Below are 22,827 nucleotides of genomic sequence, written 5' to 3' on the forward strand. Positions count from 1 at the left end.
CAATAACTTCGCTAGCTTGGAGCTGGCTAGACGCCAATCTTTGCTACTTGGGGTATGTCAGATCGCATTTTATGCCTCGCACTTATTCACGGAAAACTATTTTAGGCGGAAAGAGGAAAAATTATTCTGTCAGAATGATGGTGGCGAGAAAAAATTATATTCCTAATCCTAAAGTACAGTAAGGAAGGGTTGCCAGATTGGGCGCTTTTACGCCCAATTGGGCTACTTTTGATTTCTCCAGGCGCCAAAAATTCGCGTTGGGCGCGCTTTTTTGGCTAGCGCCCAATTGGGCTACTTTTTTTTTTAAATATAATATAACTTTTTATGTAAAAATTGTATCATTTTTAAGATTTTTACCTAATTCGTAGTTATTTCATTGAGGAGCAGCGTTTTTGGACGCCTCGGTCAAGCAAGGTTACCAATTTGGTATTAAGATGCCAATTTTCAAAAATATGCATGTTTAGGCTTTAATATTTAGCAATCCTGGCAACTTAAGTGATCTAGGTTTTCATGAAAATACAGTGGACATCAGTTCAATTTGTTTTTATTTCTGACCATCACAACAAAAATCGATATATTTCAAACATAGCAGTGGTCTGGAAAAAGGTAGAAACGAGAAAACACGGACGCTATAACGTACATGATGCCAAAGCAGGACAATCAGTTATGGCATGGTCGCAACACCTTAATAAATTTTTTGCAAATGTAGAAAGATAAGAAAAAAAGGGCTAGTGAATTTTTTTTAACAATTTATATCAGTAAAAAATGAGGTAGTTTCTACATTGATCGACCTTGGTCACTGGTGGGTTATCAAAACTGTTGATGGTCTTGAGGGATCACTCTTGATGCGTTAGCTCATCACAAAAAGCAATTAAACCATTTTTTGTGTTACTTGGCGTGGTACCGGTAGCCTACTTGCAGGGTTGGGAGTCGTTAGTCAAAAAGCAATGACTATTTCACTATTCGATAGTGTTCAAAAAAGCAATGACTTTCCGCTATCGATACTTAAAAAAAGCAATGATTAGCAATTACTAAAAATATTGCATTTGAGTATTTAAAGACCAGTGATGCCAGGTTGTTTTTTTGAAAACAAGCAATTGAATCTAAAAAACAAACCCTAAATGAGCAAATCAATTCCAATAATTTACAACCAATACCAATTAGCATAAAGCACGCAGTTTAGCAGTTCAAAATTTTCAATACAACCTTTGCAGTCCATACATCATGTTTATTTCAAGAATGACATTTGTTTACGTCATTCCAAGAAATAATTATATTGAAAAGAAGGGATACAATGTTGACTACAATAAAAACCTCGCAATTTCAGTGTCAAAAACAAGTTAAAAAAAGTTTGACTGGCCAAAAAACAAGCCACCCGCAAACTGAAAAAAAGGTACGCAAACTCAAAAAAAACAAGTCAAAACTTGCGGGATAACAAGGTTGGCAACACTGTTAACGGCTCTCACTGGCATGGTTTTTTTCTGAACTGTGTTGCCGCAAAATTTTCCTTAATCCTTTAAAGTAAGAAAATCGGAAGGGAACTAGATCGGATAGTAATCCGAAAACTAAATCTCGTAAATTCGTTTTACCGACGAAGTAGGTGAACAACAAAAAATGATTCAGCAGTTTTCCTAAATATCGATTAGCGAAGAACGAATAACGATTTCGTTGCTTGCATAAAAAAACAGTGAACAACGCGCATTCGATATTTATTTTTAAAAGGAATGGGTATAAGAAGCATTCGATATTCAGAAAGCAACGAATAACGTTATCGAATAGTGACAACTAGTCATTACTTTCAACCCTGCCTACTTGTTTGTAGTTATTTTAACAAACAGTTGAGTGAATGCATGGTTGCCAATCTGTCTGAAAGTTGTGAATAACTGGAAAAACACCTATAATTTGGGACTGATGATCAAGCGCTCTGGAAGAACTTTGTATAATGGCCTATCTCTTTGCTTGGGATCCAATTTGGGCTTCATTTTAGAACCCCCCAAAAAATTGGGCTACTTTTGGGCTACTTTTTGCATAAGCTTGGGCTCTTTTTTATATTAACCTCTGGCAACTCTATGGCTATAGCCTACTAAACTCAAGTGTATGTTGATATAATGTAGCTATTGATATTCTTGATCATATACTACGTTTAGGCGAAAGTAGAGAAAATCTTAATAGCCTATGCTTGAAAACGGCATATGTAATCAACTAATTATGCTAAGTACGAATAGTAGTAGCAGTAGTTGCAATTTAATAAGTGATGAACATGTTGAAGAAAGCTGCGGTGTTGAAATTGGATGTGGAAAAAAGCACAAAAGGTATGTTGGTGAAAATTTCTGCATCAGCCTACAAACAAATAGTTGTTGAGAATCCAATTGTTTAGCTCTGTTCAGAGTTAATATTTTATGTTTGGAAATGTTTCGTTGAAGGCCACAATGAGTAGGGGTTTTCACAAAAGAAGACCTGTAGGCCACTGAAGTAATAGGCCTAGATACAATTTTAAGTCGGCTGCGTTGTCGAGTGGCATAGGTGGGCAAAGTTACTTTCAAAAGTAACTGAGTTACAGTTATAGTTACTTGGCCAAAATAGTAACTGAGTTACCGTTACAGTTACCGATTTTAAAAAGTAACTAGTTACCGTTACTAGTTACAGTTACTAGTTACTTTCAGTTACTCACAAATCTGAACATAAAATTCTGCACCTGGCCAGCTCTGCGTGCAAGTCCAGTTTAACCGCAATGTTTGATATATAGTGTTAGAGCCATCCATGCTAACATAATAGCACAAGTAGGCCTACAAAACCAACAAGGTTTTATTTAAAAAAAAATAATCACTGGCTTATATGTTTATTTCCTTTAAGAAATACGAGCATTTCAAAGTGCTGGTCACTCAGGCCTGCCCTTTTGGGCTTTAAAATGTCCTTGCCCAATCGTCGTCGTCGTGTGAGCCTCTGGGGCCGAGAGTCTATCCTTTTACCGCTCCAGATTCACGATGTTTTCGGACTACACTGGAAGGCTACTAGAGAGCAGCCAGTCTTTGGTTTCATCATTCATGACACGCAGACCTTCCACTCCGTTAGGTGGCTTGAAGATGTTAGAGTCATTGATGATGCACGCCCCGATAGTTCAATTAGTTAGCGCGTCACTTTTGGAACGAAGAAGCTTCAAGATCAAGCGGCACTAGTTCGACTCTCAGGTCATGCGCTTGAGCAACGTACGTTAAGGACTGCTCTTCATCTAGCGGCATCTAATAGATGGAATAATTTCCCGGCAACAAGACTTCAACAATCGGAAACTTCACTCTGTCAATCTCGGTGACCGGGCCTGCGTCAGTGATTTAAAGCCTTTAGTCTACAAGTATGCAAAACTGCCAGGATTAAGTTCTGCAAGAAGCTTTCCCAGTCCGAGGATAAAGATTTAATCAATCAATCAATGATGTGGTCTGCGGTCTGTTCCTCGGCACCACATTCACAGGAGGAGGAAGAGCCCATTTCCCATTGGTGCATGGTTGAGCGGAAAAGCCCGACGCCCATACGGAGACGATTGAGGCGCACCCATGCCTGTCTTAATTGGTAGTGTCAGGTCGATGGAGTGTGTGTCGGCGTCGGGGATGAACGAATAAAGTCTGGTGATGAACAAGTGCTGCAATGAAAACAGTATTTCTACTGCATCACTTGACGGAATGGGAGTGTTATGTTTTTAAAACAGTTTTTTTATCGGTCCAATTGTGAATCTGGATCCGCTTAACTTGTCTTCAGGGTCCGCTTCCAAATACTCCTGTAACAGATTCAACGCGCATTGCTTTCTTTTCTTGGTTTTTGCGTAAAGTGGTGCAAAAAGTCTTCCGTGGCTTTACCTAGGCTACCACCATCCACTTCAGTGTCGCTGCTACTCCCCTCTTCAGCAGAGCAGTTTGCTTCTTCAATTGCTTGAAGCATGTTCTGTTTTATTTTGGTCTTCAATTCAGCAGTGTCGCTTAATGATCAGGCATTAAACACAGATAAGTCTAAATTGTGGGTGGAATGCACTCGCAAGCTGAAAGTCGCTGTCCTCGAACCAATGACCAAATCTGGTTTGTATAGCTTCCACAAGAACGTCTACCAACGGCAAGCAAACAGCAATGCTGTTGCTGGTTTAAATGTCAGACAATCTTTTTAGAGGCATTGCAAGCGTTACACTAAATGCAATAAATTTCAACTTCTTGAAGGTAACTAACAAACTGACTATAAGCATCAACAAATTGCTTTTAATCGCTGCGTGTTTCTTGATGCTAATAGTCAGTTAGTTATACAGTAGAATTCGCCTATAGTGACACCTGAAGGGACCGCGGAAAAAGTGTCACTATAAACGAAGTGTCACTAAAGACGAATGATGACGTCGTTGATAACGTCACTTGTGCAGTCTCTGCGCATGCGCATCCCATGTTGGTTTAATTCAAACCCAGTCAGCAAATCAATCCTTTATGGTTCAACCTCTGCATACGTTAAATCAATGTAAAAAGATGGATTTGCTGGCTGGGAACTGGCGAATGCCGATAAGGACAAAATATGATTCCAACTTAAACTGGAAATACACCGTAAAGTGTCCTTATACGAAAATTTTTGAGCCCAAGGGACAGAAATGTGGTGTCACTGTAAGCAAAGTGTTCTTATACACGAAGTCACTATAGGCGAAGTCATTTCTATGCAAAACATATGGTTTGCAAACGGGACTTTGCAACAGGTGGCACTATAGGCGAAGTGTCACTATAGCCAAAGTCACTATAGGCGAATTCTACTGTAGTTACCTTCAAGAAGTTGAAATTTACTGCATTTTTATAAATATTTTCAGGTTCCTGATGAGGGCTTAAGTTAAATCGAAAACGTTTGACTGTCAAACTCATTTGTAAATATGTAAAATATATTATTATAATGCTCAAACCTGTTGTATTGTTGTGTCTTGCCTGTCTTTGGTACATATTGATTAATCGCCAAAAACAATTAGCCTAATTTAGCCAAATCAGTTATCAAAAATCGCCAAAAAAAAAGCCAAATCATAAATATGAAGCTAAACGTCTTAAAAAATTGCCAGATTTCTGGACTTTGGCGATAAATTCGCCAATATGGCAACCCTTCTCCAACAGACAACAAAACAAAAGTAGAACCGCGCATGCGCAGTGCAGCGCCGATATATCTGCGAGAAAAGTGCATTATTGCGCAAAACTCAGCAAACACGCACTAAGCAAGACACAACCACGTGCAGAGAAATCAACGGCAATTAAAAACTTAAATTTCAATACAAAAGTAACTTGTAACTGTAACTGTTGAAAAAGTGCTAAAATAGGAACTAGTTACCGCGTTTCGTTACTTTTGGAAAATAGTAACGAAGTTACCGTTACAGTTACTCAAAAAGTAACTAGTTACAGTAACTAGTTACTTTTGTAACTAGTTACTGCCCACCTCTGTCGAGTGGTGAGAACGTCTGCGCGACGTTCGAAAGGACGTGGGTTCGACATCGCTCAAGAGCATGCGGCTGTGTCCCGGCATGGAGACACTAAATGACAACCAAAATAAGGGGAGCAGCTGACTCGAAGACTATATGTCACTTCGCTGCTTCCTGTAGTCTGTTGTATCGCATCTGTGATCGCAGTGTATCATACTGTATGTTATTGCAATGGGCGCAAATAAAAACACGATTATTTTAATCAAATTTATTGTTTCTAAATGTAGCCGGGTTTCTTGGGCTTGGATAGATGTTTGCCCTAGCTTACATTCTTCTTTATTTGTCTATGTTTGACATCCCCATTGATTTCAAAAGAAAAATCACATCTACTGAAATTAATTTTCATTCAGGTTACCAATTTATTCATTGAACTATTTTGCTTCACCAAAATTCGCTCTCTTATTTCTGTGCTTAGCAAGCATAGGTCAAGGATTTCTAACGAGTGGACTTCTTAGCGTTGTTATTACAACACTTGAGAGAAGGTAAGATGTTGTTTAATATGATCAGTCTTACTTGTGTATAAAGTTTTCAACTGAAATTGAATATTAACTTTCTGAACATCTAACACTGTAGTGTTACTATTTATTGTTGTGATTGTGTAGCCTAGCCTACTGTTATTATTGTACCAACACTAGTGTTCAATTACACTGTTAGCATTAGGCATTCCAGTAGTCACTGCCTAATTGATGCATACCAATATTGCTTTAGTACAGGGGTTCTTAGTACATTTCAGGGGTTCTTAGATGCTTTCAGAGATAAAGACTACAATGGTATTCCAATTCGCTATCGTTGTGACGGAAAACTTTTTAACCTGAGACGCTTCAAAGCACTCACCAAAGTTACCGAAACTGTCATCAAAGAACTTCTGTACGCGGATGACTGTGCCCTGAACGCCTGCTCCAAAAGCGAAATCCAACAACAAATGAATAAGTTCTCCTCTGCTTGCGATAATTTTGGACTAACAATCAGCACTAAGAAAACAGAGGCAATGTATCAACCAGCCCCTGGAAAATCCCATAGCAAACCACTCATCACTGTAAACGACCAGATAATACATGCATGTCAAAGTTTCAAGCATCTCGGTAGTACTCTTTCTAACACAGCCACCATTGACCTGGAAATCAACAACAGAATCGCCAAAGCATCTATCGCCTTCAGTAGATTGAGGTCTAACGTATGGGAGAGGCGGGGAATCAAGCTGCCCACAAAGCTAAAAGTTTACAAAGCAGTTATTCTGACGACCCTTCTGTATGCATGTGAGGCCTCGACTCTTTATAGGAGACACGAAAGGTAGGTGAACCACTTCTACCTCTCCTGCCTCCGAATGCTCCTCAAGATTCGATGGCAGGACAAAGTCCCAGACACCGAAGTTCTCAGTAAAGCAAACATGCCCAGCACTCTTACCCTCGTAAAAAAGGCACAAATAAGATGGGCTGGCCATGTCCACCGGATGCCGAACCACCGCATTCCTAAACAACTGCTCTACGGAGAACTGACTAACGGCAAACGTCATGTAGGTGGTCAAAGAAAACGCTTTAAGGACACTTTAAAAGCTTCCATGAAAGAATTCGCCATCGACGTAGATTCGTGGGAAGATTTAGCCGCAGAACGACCAACATGGCGCAGTCTTATTTATAAAGGCGCAGAATCAGCTGAGAAACACCGTACGCTATCTGCTGTCAGAAAACGAGAACATCGCAAGGCCCGAGCCTCAAACAACCCTGGCCCTAGCCAACCATCCTTCCAATGTCCATCCTGCAGCAGAAGTTTCACCGCACAGATAGGCCTCATCAGCCATCTCCGCACTCATGTAGCCTACACTGACCAAAGTCAACACTAAAAAAAGAAAAAAGAAACTTGATCTCAGTCTCATTGGCCATCTTCGGAAACGAAGGGCGAACATCATCATCATCATCATCATCAGTACAGGGGTTCTTAGTACAGAACTGAACTGAACTCTTAACCTTTTTTGTCTCGTTTACCCCTTGCCGAATGAATATAGTAAAATTTACCCTCACCGTTTTGGTGGTCCCTTGTGATGTCATCGTGTCCAGTCAACCATGAGAAGAAGTGCAAAACATCCTTTTTTGTCTGGATTTATGATACCTTGGCAGATATAATATTGAAAACAAACTGTTTATTTGCCGAAGACACGATTGTTCTTGACGGGATCCTGTGAAAAATAATGTCTTGAAACAGTCATTGAAAGAGCTACTCGCATGTCGCCTTTAGGAACTAAGCGAGATCGATCTTTTGTTTTAATAGTCAACAATGGATAGAACTCTGCTTCACACAGATAAGTAGTTGGAAAAGGTATAATAACTTCAAATGCACGCTTAGTCAGCGTAGGGAAGTTTCTTTGACTGATCTACACCAAAACTTGGAAAAGTCACCATTGCACGATAAGAAGCTTTGTTGAACATTGAAGATCAATCAATTCATCTTTGCAAAGATCATCGTCAGCATTACTTTTTACCTCGGTTAAGAACCCCTGCTTTAGTACAATAACAAAACAATTTTGGTATTGTTTTTGTGTGTCTTTTCACCTAGTCTCATTGATATTACATAGCTGTTTACTTTTGCGTGTGTATCACTTGATACCTTTGTTAATCTTAATATTGTTATTATCTTTATTAGTTGTTTACTGTACATCAGGGGTTCTTAACCGGGGGTAAATTTACCCCCTGGGGGTAAATTCTATCTACCGATGGAGTAAATTTACTAAATCATAAATTAAGGCTTTTAGACAAAATTAGATCTGTAGAATAGAAGAGTTCAAAAAGGAATTTACGCAAATTTTTTAACATTTGACGATTGGAAAGTCAGTAGAACAGTAGAAGTCGCAAGGAGATTTCTGACCTCGAAGTCGAAATATGCCAGTACCTTGCCGCCTTAAGAAAGAACTTTGACGGTTATTTCGAAGGTGAAAGTTTTAACAGTAAGGTATACTGCTCTTTGGATAATTCATCCCTTCGAAGCCAAGTTAGAAAGTAATGCGGACGATGATCTTTGCAAAGATGAATTGATTGATTTTCAATGTTCAACAAAGCTTTGCAGTGGTAACTTTTCTAAGTTTTGGTGTAGATCATTTGAAGAAAGTTCCTTACGCTGACTAAGCGTGCATTTGAAGTTATTATGCCTTTTCCAACTACTTATTTGTGTGAAGCAGAGTTCTATTCATTGTTGACTATTAAAACAAAAGATCGATCTCGCTTAGTTCCCAAAGACGACATGCGAGTAGCTCTTTCAACGACTGTTCCAAGACATTATTTTTCACAGGATCCCGTCAAGCACAGTCGTGTCTTCGGCAAATAAACAGCTTGTTTTTGATATCTGCCAAGGTAAATCCAGACAAAAAAGGATGTTTTGCACTTCTTCTCATGGTTGACTGGACACGATGAAATCACAAGAGGCCACCAAAACGGTGGGGGTAAATTTTACTATATTCATTCGGCAAGGAGTAAACGAGACAAAAAAGGTTAAGAACCCCTGCTGTACGACGTACGTGATTGAAAGATGAATAAGCACTCTGCTTTACAACATCTCATATATTATTATTATAAACATAAACTTATTATGAGCCTATTAATTCTTTATAATATAAAAGAAATTAAACAGTCATGACATTCAAACAATTTTTGTTTAGTTTGATTTTTTTATTTAAAAATTTCAAATTCTAAGTTATACAACTTAACAGAAAAGTTCCTGTTTCATTTGTATAGCCTATATAATAATGCAAATCATGGATTTATAAAAACACAAACTACGTTGCAGTCGTTGCATGGGTGTTTTGATCATTGTGCATAATTTTTTAATGTGAAAAGTTTTTATTTTGTATCATCATACCATATTAATTGTCAATTGTTCCGCAGCAGAAATTACAATCAAATGGATTGTATTTAAGTACTGTACTGGTATTACTATCGAATCATAAATAAATTGTAGAAATCACTAGATGGGAAAAGTTATCATGTTTGGAAATCCAAAGCCTAATGCAGCAAAACTCATATTTTCCTATTTTTTTGTAGATTTCACCTGAGAAGCACAGAAACGGGTTTCATTGCCAGTAGCTATGATATCGCTTCATTGCTGTCTGTCTTACTTATAACATACATTGGTGGGAAAGGTCACAAACCCTCATGGATTGGTTGGGGTGTGTTTATTATGGGACTCGGCTCGCTTGTTTTTACTTTACCTCACTTTTTTGCTCCAACCTATTTAGTTGGCGATGAGCATCACAATTTGTGCAATGCATCATTTGAGCATTCGAAATGTTCTCATTCAAATCTTCGCAATTACATGTAAGTCATTTTTAGTTTTTATATATACATATACAATATTATACATATTTTATTTAGTAAAATTCAAAGTGTATGGAGACCTTAAGTTCGAAACAGTGACGTCCTGTCTGCAGACTGCAGTTATGTAATTTGTTTATATGTTTTCATTTGTTTTAACTGCTTGTCTATAAAGTTAACACTCCATCCATGCACTAAATTTTCAAAGTTTATTTTATTGGTTAGTCTACCACATTTAGGATCTGTATCAGGGAATGTTTTGAAATGTCTTTATAATGACTTATTTTTTTACCCTGCTTTCACTTTTCAAGTGTAGGCTGCAATCGGATCCGTAATTGGGTTTCTCTTTAGCACTAGCTTGACTGCAGTTATTCTCTAATACGGTACTTTAAATTGCCTATCCCATTTCTTTTTATTATGATGCTTTTCAACTGTTTGTGGTATTGCTGTACAAGTGTACAACTAATATTCAAATTACTACTTCAGAGTTTTATTCATTTTTGCTCAATTGCTTCATGGAACTGGAGGAACAACATTGTTTACACTTGGAGTGACGTATCTTGATGAAAATGTCTTGCAAGTGCAATCATCACTTTATCATGGTTTGTTCTATGTGCAATGTGCATCTTATCAATCTGAGTTACTGTAACATATTGTATTTATTTCCCGTTCTTCTAAGTTTATCGCTTATGATATAATATTAATTTGGTATATATGTATTGTTGTTCTTAGTATATCATATCTTGGTATTTTTTTTCTTTGGATATGGTGATACAATGTCTGGGAAAAAATATAATTTACTGCATGTTGAAGTTACTTTTCACTAGGCTATGCTTACGTTTTTAGCTTAAAGCGACGTAAAGGTTCATTGTATTGTCAAAAGCACCCCATCCATTGAATTTATTTATAACCAGTGTTGTACGTTGACGCCGTCAATTTGACGGCGTCATTTGACGGCGTCAACTTTTTGTTGACGCTGAGGCTAGCGCCGTCAATTTATTTTTCAGTTAACGGAAGTGATAGCGCCGTCAACTATTTTGTCGATTTTAAGCGTCAAGCGCTAAGCGTCAATTTTTGTTTTCATGGAAAATCTCGTTTCACAATAAGAGTTTCACAATGTATTCTTGCCAGCGCGACTCATCCGAATTACCAGTTTTTGCGTTGGTTGGAATGGCTCCCTGGAATACATGCGGAAGAAGTCCGCCAAATGGTGATCACCCATGTATTGAGAACGAGGGATCAGAGACTGAAAGCGAAAAATCCATGAATGGCATCGCGGACGTTGAATATACTTTATTTCAAGAGCTCTATGCCCCTGAAAAGAGCGATGTTGGTGCTGTGGACCTCGTTAAAAGATTTATACATGCTAAACTATCACAGCACGCTTGGAACAGTGATACCTTTTCGACTAAACGTTTTCAACTTGTTTTTGAAATACAACACACCAATACCGACCAGCGCTGCTGTGGAACGCATGTTTTCACTTGGAAAGGACAATATGCGCAGGGGCGCCGGAAGCGGGGAGGGGAGCAGGAGGAGCGGATGCCCCCCTGCCCTCAAATTTCTATAGATGGGGAGGGAAGAGGGGGCAATGGTGCCCTTTTAAGGTCATGTAAGCTACTGCACACTTTGCAATATAACAATTTATGCTATTCGCTTTTAGCCTAATTAGGCTATAATGTTCTATTTTTGCCTCAAAATAATATTCACGACACAAAATTCTCCATCACAGTAAGTTATATTACATCATTATAAAATAGCATGATGCCCTTCCGTGCCATTGTTCTTTGTATAGCGGACACTTGTATCATTACTCGATAATGGGCTGATAGATGAGCATTATCGCTATATCTTATCTTAAAACTTAAAATAAAATTGGCCTTTCAGCAACAAAAGTGCCCTTTTTTCATACTCCTGCCCCTCCAGTCAAAAATCGCTTCGGCGCCCCTGAATATGCGTCCCAAACGCAGCAGATTGTCAGACAAACGTTTTGAAATGCTTGTTTTTCTGCAAGGAAATAACTAATTATATAGGCTGAGCAGCTAATTACAATACTGTCTCAAAACATAATACCTGCTTTTTATTTATAGCTATTGTTAGCCTGAACTTGGTTGAAATATTTCCGTTTTATGAGACGCTGGCAAAAAATAGCGCTAGAAATTAGCGCTGACGCCGTCAATTTCTTTAAGAGCTTACGCAGTCCTTTACGCCGTAAAGTTTTTAGGCAATTCGCGCTGACGCTGACGCCGTCAAATTATTTCAATGACGCGTACAACACTGTTTATATTTAAGTGCCAAAACTGGTTAATCCAATAGATGACGGATATACATTATATATATGATACTCATAGTTGTCGATTTTTTCTTAGAAGAGAGGAATTCTGGGTGGGCGAGAGTTTTTAAACAGATTTCATTGAATGTGTATGTTCGCAAATTCGCAATGGTTAGTCTTTCTCACAAAGACTGCATTTAGCGTCACGGCAGCAATTTAGCTTTGATAGGTTTGATGTTTCATTCTTGCGCCTTGCGATCTTATGAGGGTTACTAAACTAAACAAACTTCTTTTAAGTTTTTTTTTTGCGACCTAAAAAGCGCGTGACTCCTGACCTGTTATCTTTAAAGTGGCGCCTTCGTATTTGCCGCAAAATGTTCGGACAGGTGACTACTGACTGCGGATATTGCTGCTGTATAACTTCCGTTGGTATGCGGCAGTTAACCGATTGTTTTCCGAGGCCCACAAACAGCAGCTACAGTAACAAGTAGCCCACCATCAGGGTTAAGACGCATCCACTGGAATTCGGAAAAAGCTTCCTTTTCAACACACGACCTTCCCGAGCCGGAAGCTGATCCGGCAGCATGCTAACGTCAAATGGAGCAGGTAGAGTCCCATGGCTTATGCTATCTTCTACAACTACCGGTGCATTGCGGCCATTGCCTGAGACATTGACTTCACCACTGTCCATCCTTGAAGCACTGCTTTCTTCATCAATGTCATCTCTACGTTCATTCGTGGTGGACGTGGCTTCTTCAGCGTTATCATCTAGACGCCTTTTGGAAGCTGGTTTTAAGAATACGCGAATAGATGTTTGACTTTGCTTCATGTTTAACCTTTCAATTTAATGAAATGACAACATCGCGCGGTGCCCCAATTTATACCCAGCAACAAGTTTATGAGAAAATATTTGTAAAAAGCGATTTTTTCAGTACGGTACGTCGTTAGTTTGTATCGGTTATTTTATTGTTATGTTCATTATGATGTCATATTCATATTCCCTTGCGCTCACCCGGAACTGAAGTTTGATTGTGACGTAACAAAAGTGAGACCATTCGGAGAAAAGATCAAACGTGGCTTTCTCTCAACAGGAATTGCCAGCGTGTGGCAGTTGCCCTACCAACAACAATGCAGTGAATACCGCCTTTTTTTCAACGCAGCGTTGATGCGGAATTGCTTTGTTCTGTCGGATACCTAGCGAGAGACATAGCGTAAAACAAGAAGTTGCGCTGCAGTTGGTTGGATAATTCAGCGTTTAACAAAAACGGAAATAATTGTAACGAACACTTCATAAGTGTCATGAAAAGAGGGTGGGCGAAACATATTTTGCCCACCCTCGTTTCACGGCAGGGTGGGCCCGGCCCACCCTATTTCGACGCCTATGGATACAGTGTAATGTGGCAAACTGGTGTCTATTTCTTTTTGTGTGAAATCTTTTAGAAAGTTTAGAAATCAAGAACGAATCTTCTAGGCCTTAAAGTGATTTGCATATTTTATCTTACGCAGTATTTCAGGTCGTATATAATACCTATGAATCGAATATCATTCTTTCAGGTATATACTTTGCGAGCAGCGTGCTTGGGCCAGCCTTTGGCTTCTTGCTAGGAGGAAGGATATTAACTCTCTACACAGATGTCACGACACGGTATTGAACTATGTTGCGATGATGTAGCAGACCAGTAGTTGGAAAGTAGCTAATTTTACTAGTTTTATTCAGCTGACAATATGGGCGAATGTATTTTATTATTAAAAATGCATGGAGAATCAGCAGAGCCTTATTTATGGCATATGCAATATGCATTTTGCTCTACAACTGTAGAGAAAAATGCATAGGTTATGCCATAAATAAGGCTCTGCTGATTGTCCATGCATTTTTAAGAATAAAATACTGCATTGATATTTGATGGAGAATCGCTGGCCTGCTGCTTCTTAGTCAAGAGATCCCCTATCCTTAATGGAACTCAATAAATACATACGCTAATGTATTTTCATACTTCAAGCATTTTCCGTTAAAAAGATTGTTCTAACGCCTCTTCTCTTTTTACTGATGCAACTTGTTAATATTATGTTTGTATTTTACTGCTGTGATTTTTTATCTAACACTTTGGTTGCGTATGCAGAAAGAAGCGATCTACCTGGCAGTCAGAACAAAGTTGAGTGCTACTTTTGGTCCAAAAATTACAGTCTGCTTTGCTTTTAGAGTGGAGATCACGGAGAAGAGTCCTTTGTGGGTGGGAGCGTGGTGGCTGGGTTACTTGGTTGGAGGAATCGTTGTCATAGTTATGTCAATCCCAATTCTTCTTTTTCCTAAACAACTTCCTAACACTGCCCATGTTCGCGTTGGCAGGGAGGAGGAAATGCACCAAGACAAAGTGGCTATGGAGGTCTCAAAAGACAAAGCATTCGGAAAAAGGTTTTTTTATACCTCGTAAGCTTTTTGTTTTGTTAATCGCATCGATCACAAGGTTAAAATCAATCCTTCATGATTCTTCCAAATCAGCTCTCATCAATTGTTTTATCGTCAAATCAATGTTTTATTTCGGCTTGTCTTTTACAAATCACATCATTTAAAAAGGCCGTTTTACTTAAAGCATACCGTTATTGCTTCAGCAACAATAATGATGAAGAGTAGACAGTGCTTCAGAAGTTCTTTGTTGCAATTACTAACTTTTTTACCAGTGAGATAAGTGACATGCTTTCAGGAGCCAATAGTCGATACTCGATAAGTGACGTTGCAGCGAGAAATTTTATGGTTGAGCACTGAGCAGCTTCTGAGAGAGGGCGTCAGAGTGAAAGGCTTTTGATGCAATGTTTTGTGTGTTTAGAAATACTGTAAATAATATTGAATCAGTGTGGTAGTGACATGTTCAGTCATCCGTTCAAGTCTTGTTTCATTTTGATTTGATCGCTGAGTCATTGAGTGGCATGCTTTTGTATGGCTGATTGCAATAGTTGCAATCGGTTTTGGATTCATTGTACTTCTTTTGATGCTTAATCCCGACAATTTCACTTACACAGTCTTGGCGGGTTTAAACCACTGAATCAGGCCCGGCAATTGTGATCGACAACTTCATGTCTCCCCTTGTTATAATTAAGTTACCGCAGTTACCGCACTTGGTTACAGTTACCGCACTTGGTGTCGCTGAATGGAAGTATGCTATTAAAGTGCACGAGAGGTAAACTTGATTGCATAGCTCGATGTTTATTAGCAAAGATATATAATGGGTGAATGTGAATGCCATGCAACAATGACGCGCGTCATTTAGAAATTAAATTTGACCATACTCGCAGTGTAAGCGATATCTCTGAACAACGCTCTCTATAACAGATACAAGAAATCAACAAGTTTCGCGTCATTTGGGTGTTGCGCCATTCTTGTATAGTAGAATACGGATCACGTTGTTCGAGTTTTCGGCATTTGTCCGCGCCATAAAAACTAAGTCCGCCATTCTTGCACTTCAAACATGCTAGCTTGTATTTAGCGATTTATTACCATAATATTACCCCTAGCAACACTGTAATAGACGAACATTGCCTGGGGGCGTGATGTGATGTAGCTTCAGACAACTTCACTGAAGTGTGAGCAATGATATCATACGTACATTCTCCAGGCTAAGTGACGTATGGAGAAGCGTCCTTGTCTTGCTACGGAACCCAACATTTCTGCTCATCACTCTCGGTGGAACATTGGACTCCGGCCTCGTGCTGGGCCTGACCACATTCGGACCAAAGTACTTGGAATCTATGTTCAGCATCACACCCACTCAAGCCGCTACATACTTCGGTTCGTTTATCATAAAAGTCCTAAACTAAGTATTTATAATTCCACTGTAATTTTGGTTTTCATCAAAGTCATTATAGTTTTATAATGCCCCGCCTTGCATGCCATCAGCTCACACTTCAATGCATTGGATCAGAGCCATGCAACTGTAATACGTTCTCATAGCTCACTTTGCATATTTGACCAATACACTGGTCTACAAAAAAGAATTTTTTTTGCTCCATGAACTTTGAAGACTGATTTAGAGTAATTTTGGGGTGCTGAATCCGAATCTGACCTCAGATTTATCCTATCACGTCAGGTTTGTGGGATATGATAACAACAAATTGTTACTTTTGTCAAAAGTGGAAGATTTGGCGTTGCGTTTACCACCATCATATGTAGTGCTATAACGAAAGGTTAGTGTTAGACAGGCCAAAACAGCCTAAATAAGGTTACTGGACAAGCATTGTCATAGGCATGCTTAGATCTGTGGTTTCATGCAAAACATTGACGACAGGACGGGGTCAGTTATACTTTTAGCTTGTTATTACTGTATATATGGTTAATAATGTTGCTTAAAAAACAAATTGGTATCAAAATTATAGTTGGTAGGTGTATTTCAGCTACTTATGCACCACATGGTCTGGATTTCTGGATATAGCACAATGTGTTTGTGCAATAAACGCAACGTCAAATCTTCCACTTTTGTCAAAAGTTACAATTTTTTTGTTATCATATCTCACAAACCTGACGTGATAGGATAAATCTGAGGTCAGATTCGGATTCAGCACCCCAAAATTACTCTAAATCAGTTTTCAAAATTCATAGAGCAAAAATTGTGTAGACCAGTATTATAAATATAGATATCATGTTTCTGAGTTTAGGCTTATCGATGGCATTTCCTGGTTGGTTAAACGATTTTCCGCTACGCTAGCATTGCTACATGGTTAGCATTGTATTACAATACTTATACTGGGCTGGCACGATTGTTGTCTTGCCTGGGTGTGAACCTCAATTAATGTTTTGGAGCAAGGTGTTGTAAAATTACCTGGAAATTTACGTTCTACTGTTAGGCTGGAAATGAGGGAATAGTGTGGTCCATATGTTGCACGTCTCAAATAAATCAATGTAAAACTCTTTTGTATCTTCATTCCTCTTATCGTGACTGCATTGTAGTTTAGAGAATGTAACCACTTTCAACCGATCTTACAAATATCTTTGCAGGGATATTAGCGATTTTCGCCGGCGCAACTGGCCAGTTATTAGGCGGGTTGGTTGTGACTAAGGCCAAGCTGACGGTGTCTGGGATTCTCAAGTTTTGCATTGCTTGCTCCGCTTTTTCTGCTTGTACCATCTTTGTGTTCTTTAGAACTTGTCCTAATATAGGTGAGTTATAAAAGTTTAGAATCTTTAGGTGACGGTTGACATAAATAGTTACAGTATATGATTGAGAAGACATTATGAGTGACTTTACGTCATTTGTCTTCCATGTATAGCTGTCTGCTACTCATCTACCAGCACAAGCCTCATATTGTCATTTTCATGACTTGTTTTTAGCAACTTTTTTTAAGCAAGTTTTCTCCTGCTTCTCGGATATCAACGGTTGATCTCAGTCAAATGATTGCTTCACTTTGGCATTCTCTTTACGTCTTTATGTAAAATGAAGAAAATATCTTGTTTTAGTTATGTAAAAGACAATTCAAATTCGTTTGGATTTTAGGTCTTCGTCACAATTAAACCTGTCAGGTTTGCATTGTTGCGCCATCAAAGACGAGTGCCTTTCTCGAGTTGGCGCAACTTGAAAGTTACTTGTTCAGTATATTTGCAGATTTTGCCGGAGCCACTGTTCCCTATGCAAACACAAACATGTCATCTTCGTCCTCATACATCTCAACTTGCAATGCGCAGTGCGGCTGCAATCCCGACTCTTATGATCCCGTATGTGGCGCCGATGACGTCACGTACTACTCGCCATGCTTCGCTGCGTGTGAGAACATCTCCGATGATAGGAAGGTACGGATAGCATACGACTTTGTTACTGCTTCTTTAGTCAGTGACGTCGCTAATAGAGGAGCGATCCTGCAGGCAAAGCACTGTTCAAACTGGCTCCCCCTAGGTTGTATTTCTTTCCCATCAAGAGTACAGCCTGTTGTACAATTTTAGTTACGTCGCTTGTCTCAGCCTCCCGAGGGTAGGGTTGATTTTGTGTTGAAACGTTTTGACCAGTTCATAGCCATCACCAATTTCATTATGGCTTTTGCATTGCAGACGTACAAAGATTGTTCGTGCGTGGGTGGGGATGTCCCCAATGCAATATCGGGGAAATGCACCAGCAAGGTCTGCAACAACCTTAATGTCTTCTTGGGGGTGTTTTTCTTTGCCATTCTTGGTACCTTTCTGCCCATAACCCCCGCAGTGCAGGCCATCCTTCGGGTAGTTCCCTTCTCACAACGCTCCTTCGCAATTGGTGTCAAGGTAATTTGTGTTTAGAGCTTGAAGATGACTAATTCGAACATGCGTCTTTTAAAATTGAATAGTGTGAACATGTGTCCATTGTTTTCTCATGTTCAGTTGTAATGTTACGTATTTGCGTTACGTGGTTACGTTACGTAGTTACGTCACGCTGTTGCCTTGCGTGGTTGCGTTACGTTGTTAGTTTGCAGTTGTGGTTACTTTGATTCGTATGTTGCACAGTTTGTCATCCTCCGCATTGTGGGAAGCATCCCGGCTCCAATCATATTCGGAAAAGTCCTGGACCTCGCCTGCGTTGTATGGAGTACCGAGTGCGGAAGTACCGGGTCATGCAAACTCTACAGGAATGAGGACCTTGCATCTCACATGGCCGCTCTCATCGCGGTTACAAAGGTGAGTTCCCGAGAGTGGTCCCTTCTTCGCCAGCAGCTTATAGACTATTAGTCTAGTCCATAATTGTTGTCAGAGCACAGAATAAAATTGTTGTTGAGTGTGATAAAAACAATAATTTCAAACTGGAGAACTACATAATTTTTAAAAGTTTTCCAAATTCTTGAAACTCGTTTTGATTTAGTTTTATTCAAACATATCTTACAATACTTGTCGCCTTCACCCTATTCACTGCTTGGTCACTTTTTTATTTAATTTCTTGCAAAATATGCACTGTCTTTTTTTACTTTATATGATTGTGATTCATCTGTAGTTTCCAGATACTCTGCTAGGTGACTCTATGGCAGGGCTACTCAACTGGCGGACCGCGGTTCGAATCCGGACCTTCTGGGTGTTGAAGGTGGACATCGGGCTTCTGGAAGAATAACCTCATTGCCACATTTTAGGGCCTCTTAAAACAGATTTCCATTAGGGAAAAGCGATTTTTTGTGATTATCCAAGAAGCTGGGGGCTTCGCCCACAGACCCCCCAACGCTTTACCGTCTTCTTTGATGTGCGATACACACAGCTACACTACAAAGAAACACAATACATTTTTCCTTTTTTATTTCTTTGTTTGTGTCAAACAAAACTCAAAGTCGTGTTACATACTACCTGAAAAGTGTTTCGGTGCTCGTAGGCTACTGGTTGTTTAATTTTCGTGGTTGCATATGAAATATTCACCGGACCGCAAAAATATTCAACTTGTCAAAATGGACCTTTGCTAACATTAGTTGAGTAGCCCTGCTCTATGGTATCAACAACTTCTATGTTCCAGGTTTTAGTCCTGGTATTATTCATTTCTTCCTGGATTGCTTACAAACCGCCGCCGAAGACCCCCCTAGATGCGCTAGATGATGTCCATGGGATAGGTACAAAGTCCCAATCCAATTCGGGGCTCCCCTCGGCCCAAGGAACAGGCGGGGGAGTTGGAGAATGGTTGAGACAACGGACCTCGGGCGGCCACCACAGCACCGTCGCATACAACACCCTCACCGAAGAAATGGAGATTGTGTGATTCTGCAACTCATGAGGTCACATGCTCACAGCCAGATGATGTTGCAAAGACCCCTCAATTGATGAAGCTTGATCCTGTGATGCAACTTACGTTTTTAATAACAGATTTCAACATGATGACGCAATCGTACGTTTGAGAAAACTATTTCTTCTGAAAAAAAAAGAGGTTTTTAACTAAACCATGATTTCAATTTATAGTAAATGTGGAGCAATTGCTTGATAAAAAAAAATGCAACTGCTTAAAAACTAAAGAGCCCAAAATGTGGATTTTAAACTCATGTTCAGCAAACGTTTTGCAAACTAAACTGCAAATCTTCAGTCCTATATGCTACATTTATAGTACTGAAGATGAAGACAGTATAGTTTTCGAAACGTTTGCAGAACATGAGTTTAGTATCTGCATTTTGGGCTCTTTATGTTTTGATTATATGCAACTGTTTTCACCAGAAAAACAAAAAAACATTCCTTTCTCGTAAGTTATGTTATTATTATCAAACGTTCGCCTTCGTGTTATTAAGTTGTAGCAAAGATTCGTAAACTCTCCAGGAAATGTTTGTAATTGAGACACAATCTGCCACAATACAATGAAACAGTGAAGATAGGTAGTGTAATATATAATGGGGCACCTAATCAGATAAGTAGTCCTTAGGAAAATAGCGCTGTTTTTCTGGGGGGGGGGGGAATCTTTGCTACCTGTGACATAGTAACGACTAGGTCGCATGTGCCGCAACCTAGACAGAAAATCAATCGTTTTTTACAAATGTAAAAAGACGACTAATTTGCTGTCTGGGGATGCAGTAAAATACTTATTCCTCAGATTTACTATATTTTTAGTGTACTCGCTACAATACTTTCAAGACCGAACTCTTTGCTGTAGTTTCGCTGTTATGATTTCTGCAGGACTGTCCCTGTTGCTGCTAAGATTGTTGGTAGTTAAGAAATTGCATCTTTTTTGTTAATTTATGTTTATGTGACGTTATGTTGCATTGTGATTGAAGTAGTGTTTTTAAGTTGGGCAAATCAATAATTTCATGTCATTCAGCGTCTGCTAATGTTGAGTCCATATGAAAAGGTTTTGCCATCTGGGGGTTGATAGATAATTAAATTTGAATTCTATGCATTGTTGTCTTTCAAATTTGTTACCCCTCCAGCAAATCAGCTCCTTTTTCATAGATTTAACGTTTGCAGACATTACAAAATTGACTGATTTTCTAGCTGACAATTTCAATGGATTGATTTGCATTGTTTTCATGTTTAATAATGTCAGAACCAAGACATCAATTTATTACTACTTGCACTTATTTTAATGCTGTTGTAGGAGATATAATTTGAACATTTTTAAAACCCAGTATTTCACACCGTAAGTTGTGCAAATTGCGCTGGTACATTGCTGATGTTTTAAGCGGTGAACTTCACAAAGTTACTAATTTTCACAGTGTTTTTTTTTGTCCGCACTCGGTACCACTCTTGTTATTGAAAAAAATGCGGCGATAACGTTACCTTCACATTGTGTTTTTGCTTGAGTTTGGTTAAAAGTTTGGCTTGCAACTCGTTCGTAACAAGATGGTGCTTCCTCTGTTGTCATTCATTTCAATTTGAAATAGATACTGGGTCAATGCCATGTGGTGTGGCGCTCCAGATGAGACATTGGCTTTCCAATCATGCAACCCTGGTTCGATACCCGGTTTGTCGGGTGTTGAAAAACATCCCTCACCTCTACCAAGGGTGGAATATTGAAAAGTTTTGGTGTTCATCAGGACAATTATCGTTTCTAGCACTAGTTGCAACGTTCATCTGATGACATTGAAAGTAAAATTAACAACAAACAAGATGGTTTATTGTTTCACTGACGTTTCGTGTTATCGCACTGCAGTATATAACCTGGTGAAATTTTATTTTGTATGTTATTCGCTCTGAGGCTGCGCATTGTCATGGTGCGCGAAACGTCAGTGAAGCAATAAACCATCTTGTTTGTTGTTAATTTTACTTTCAATTTCATCAGATGAACGTAGCAACTAGTGCTAGAAACAAGGGTGGAATATATTGTTGGGATAATTGATAAAGGAAAAGCGGCCTAGAGAAAGAACTGACCATTTTACTCTCCTTAGTGCCGAAAGCATAATCGGAATCGTTCTACCTTCTCATCCCCGACATTTGGAATCAAGTTTGGGTCCACCTTCACTGTTTACTGGGTCAAGGATGTGATTTTGAAGTTCATGACACCAGAAGACCGAGGTTAAGGGAAGTTGATTTCTAAGCCAGCAATCTCTCACACCAACCAGGAAAACCTCCGTAAAATAAGTGGTCGGACCACTCGGTATGCGTCAACTCATCGCTTTCCAAACTGAATTGTGCTGACTTGTTACATGCCCAAGTATCAGCCGGTCAGTTTTTACTTGCTTAAGTTCATCATTTACTAATTTTAACCACTTGCTGAAATGTTGCTAGCTCAGTAGTCACTTGCTCAACTGCAATGTGCTGAGTTGCAAGAGACTGGTAAAATAGGACTTTTGACAAACAGCAAACAATTGTACCGTCCAAGGAAAATTCACGCCACTAAAAGTTGTTTTGAAATATTTTTTTGTTTGCAATTTTGGCCTTATTATCACCCGTTGTAATGTCATGGAAAAGATCTATTCCATATTATTTTGTGTGGGTGCCTTACCTTAAAAGGTTGTAGCTTGATTACACTGAAAGCCTGAGTGGGGAGTTGGGGTTCATCTAGGATTGTTCCTCATTTGTCTAGTTATTGCAAACTTGTTCTTGTTTTAAAATCGAGTTTTATGATGAAAATTCGTTTGTAGCGGAAATGCATTATGTAAAAAGATTTTCATGCTTTTACTGCAATTTTACTACAGTATGACGTAAGCTATAAAACAAAGGAAGAATAAAGTGCAATGTCATATAAACTCACCGTTGAATAGCCACTCACCTAAAATAATAATAAAGTTAATAGTCCGGCAGCCCGTGACGTTTTTGTAACATCATAAGGTACAAAAGGTTTGAGTGTTCTATCAACCTTGCCCCACTGTGGGATGTTCAGAAACCCACGTCCGAGGTTTCACTGCTGGGGCGTTTGGGGGCTACGGCCCGGTGAAAACCC

At 39.2% G+C, this 22,827-nt stretch overlaps 1 protein-coding gene across 2 annotated transcripts; it reads left to right on the plus strand.

The window, feature by feature from the left end:
• Positions 1-2,143: 2,143 nt before the first annotated feature.
• Positions 2,144-22,616, plus strand: LOC145784361 (solute carrier organic anion transporter family member 4A1-like). 2 transcript variants are annotated; one of them, XM_082596164.1, is made up of 12 exons: positions 2,144-2,312; positions 5,824-5,955; positions 9,502-9,774; positions 10,258-10,373; positions 13,598-13,688; positions 14,244-14,471; positions 15,655-15,827; positions 17,031-17,192; positions 17,635-17,819; positions 18,075-18,281; positions 18,501-18,671; positions 19,486-22,616. In XM_082596164.1, exons 1-12 carry the CDS (start codon positions 2,176-2,178, stop codon positions 19,723-19,725), a joined length of 2,115 nt encoding a protein of 704 aa, XP_082452290.1. In that variant the 5' UTR covers positions 2,144-2,175; the 3' UTR covers positions 19,726-22,616. The 2 variants fall into 2 exon arrangements, with proteins under 2 accessions (XP_082452290.1, XP_082452291.1); XM_082596165.1 differs by having other exon boundaries at positions 14,244-14,456.
• The last annotated feature ends 211 nt before the right edge of the window (positions 22,617-22,827 follow it).

This window comes from Aplidium turbinatum, chromosome 15, assembly GCF_918807975.1.
Source record: "Aplidium turbinatum chromosome 15, kaAplTurb1.1, whole genome shotgun sequence".
NCBI classification, from domain to species: Eukaryota; Metazoa; Chordata; class Ascidiacea; order Aplousobranchia; family Polyclinidae; genus Aplidium; species Aplidium turbinatum.

Coding starts and splice junctions, on each gene's coding strand:
- LOC145784361 (XM_082596164.1), top strand. CDS start 2,176: ATGCTTGAAAACGGCATATGTAATCAACTAATTATGCTAAGTACGAAT. Junction 10,374..13,597: donor GCAATCATCACTTTATCATG/GTTTGTTCTATG, acceptor TCATTCTTTCAG/GTATATACTTTGCGAGCAGC. Junction 15,828..17,030: donor TCAAGCCGCTACATACTTCG/GTTCGTTTATCA, acceptor ATATCTTTGCAG/GGATATTAGCGATTTTCGCC.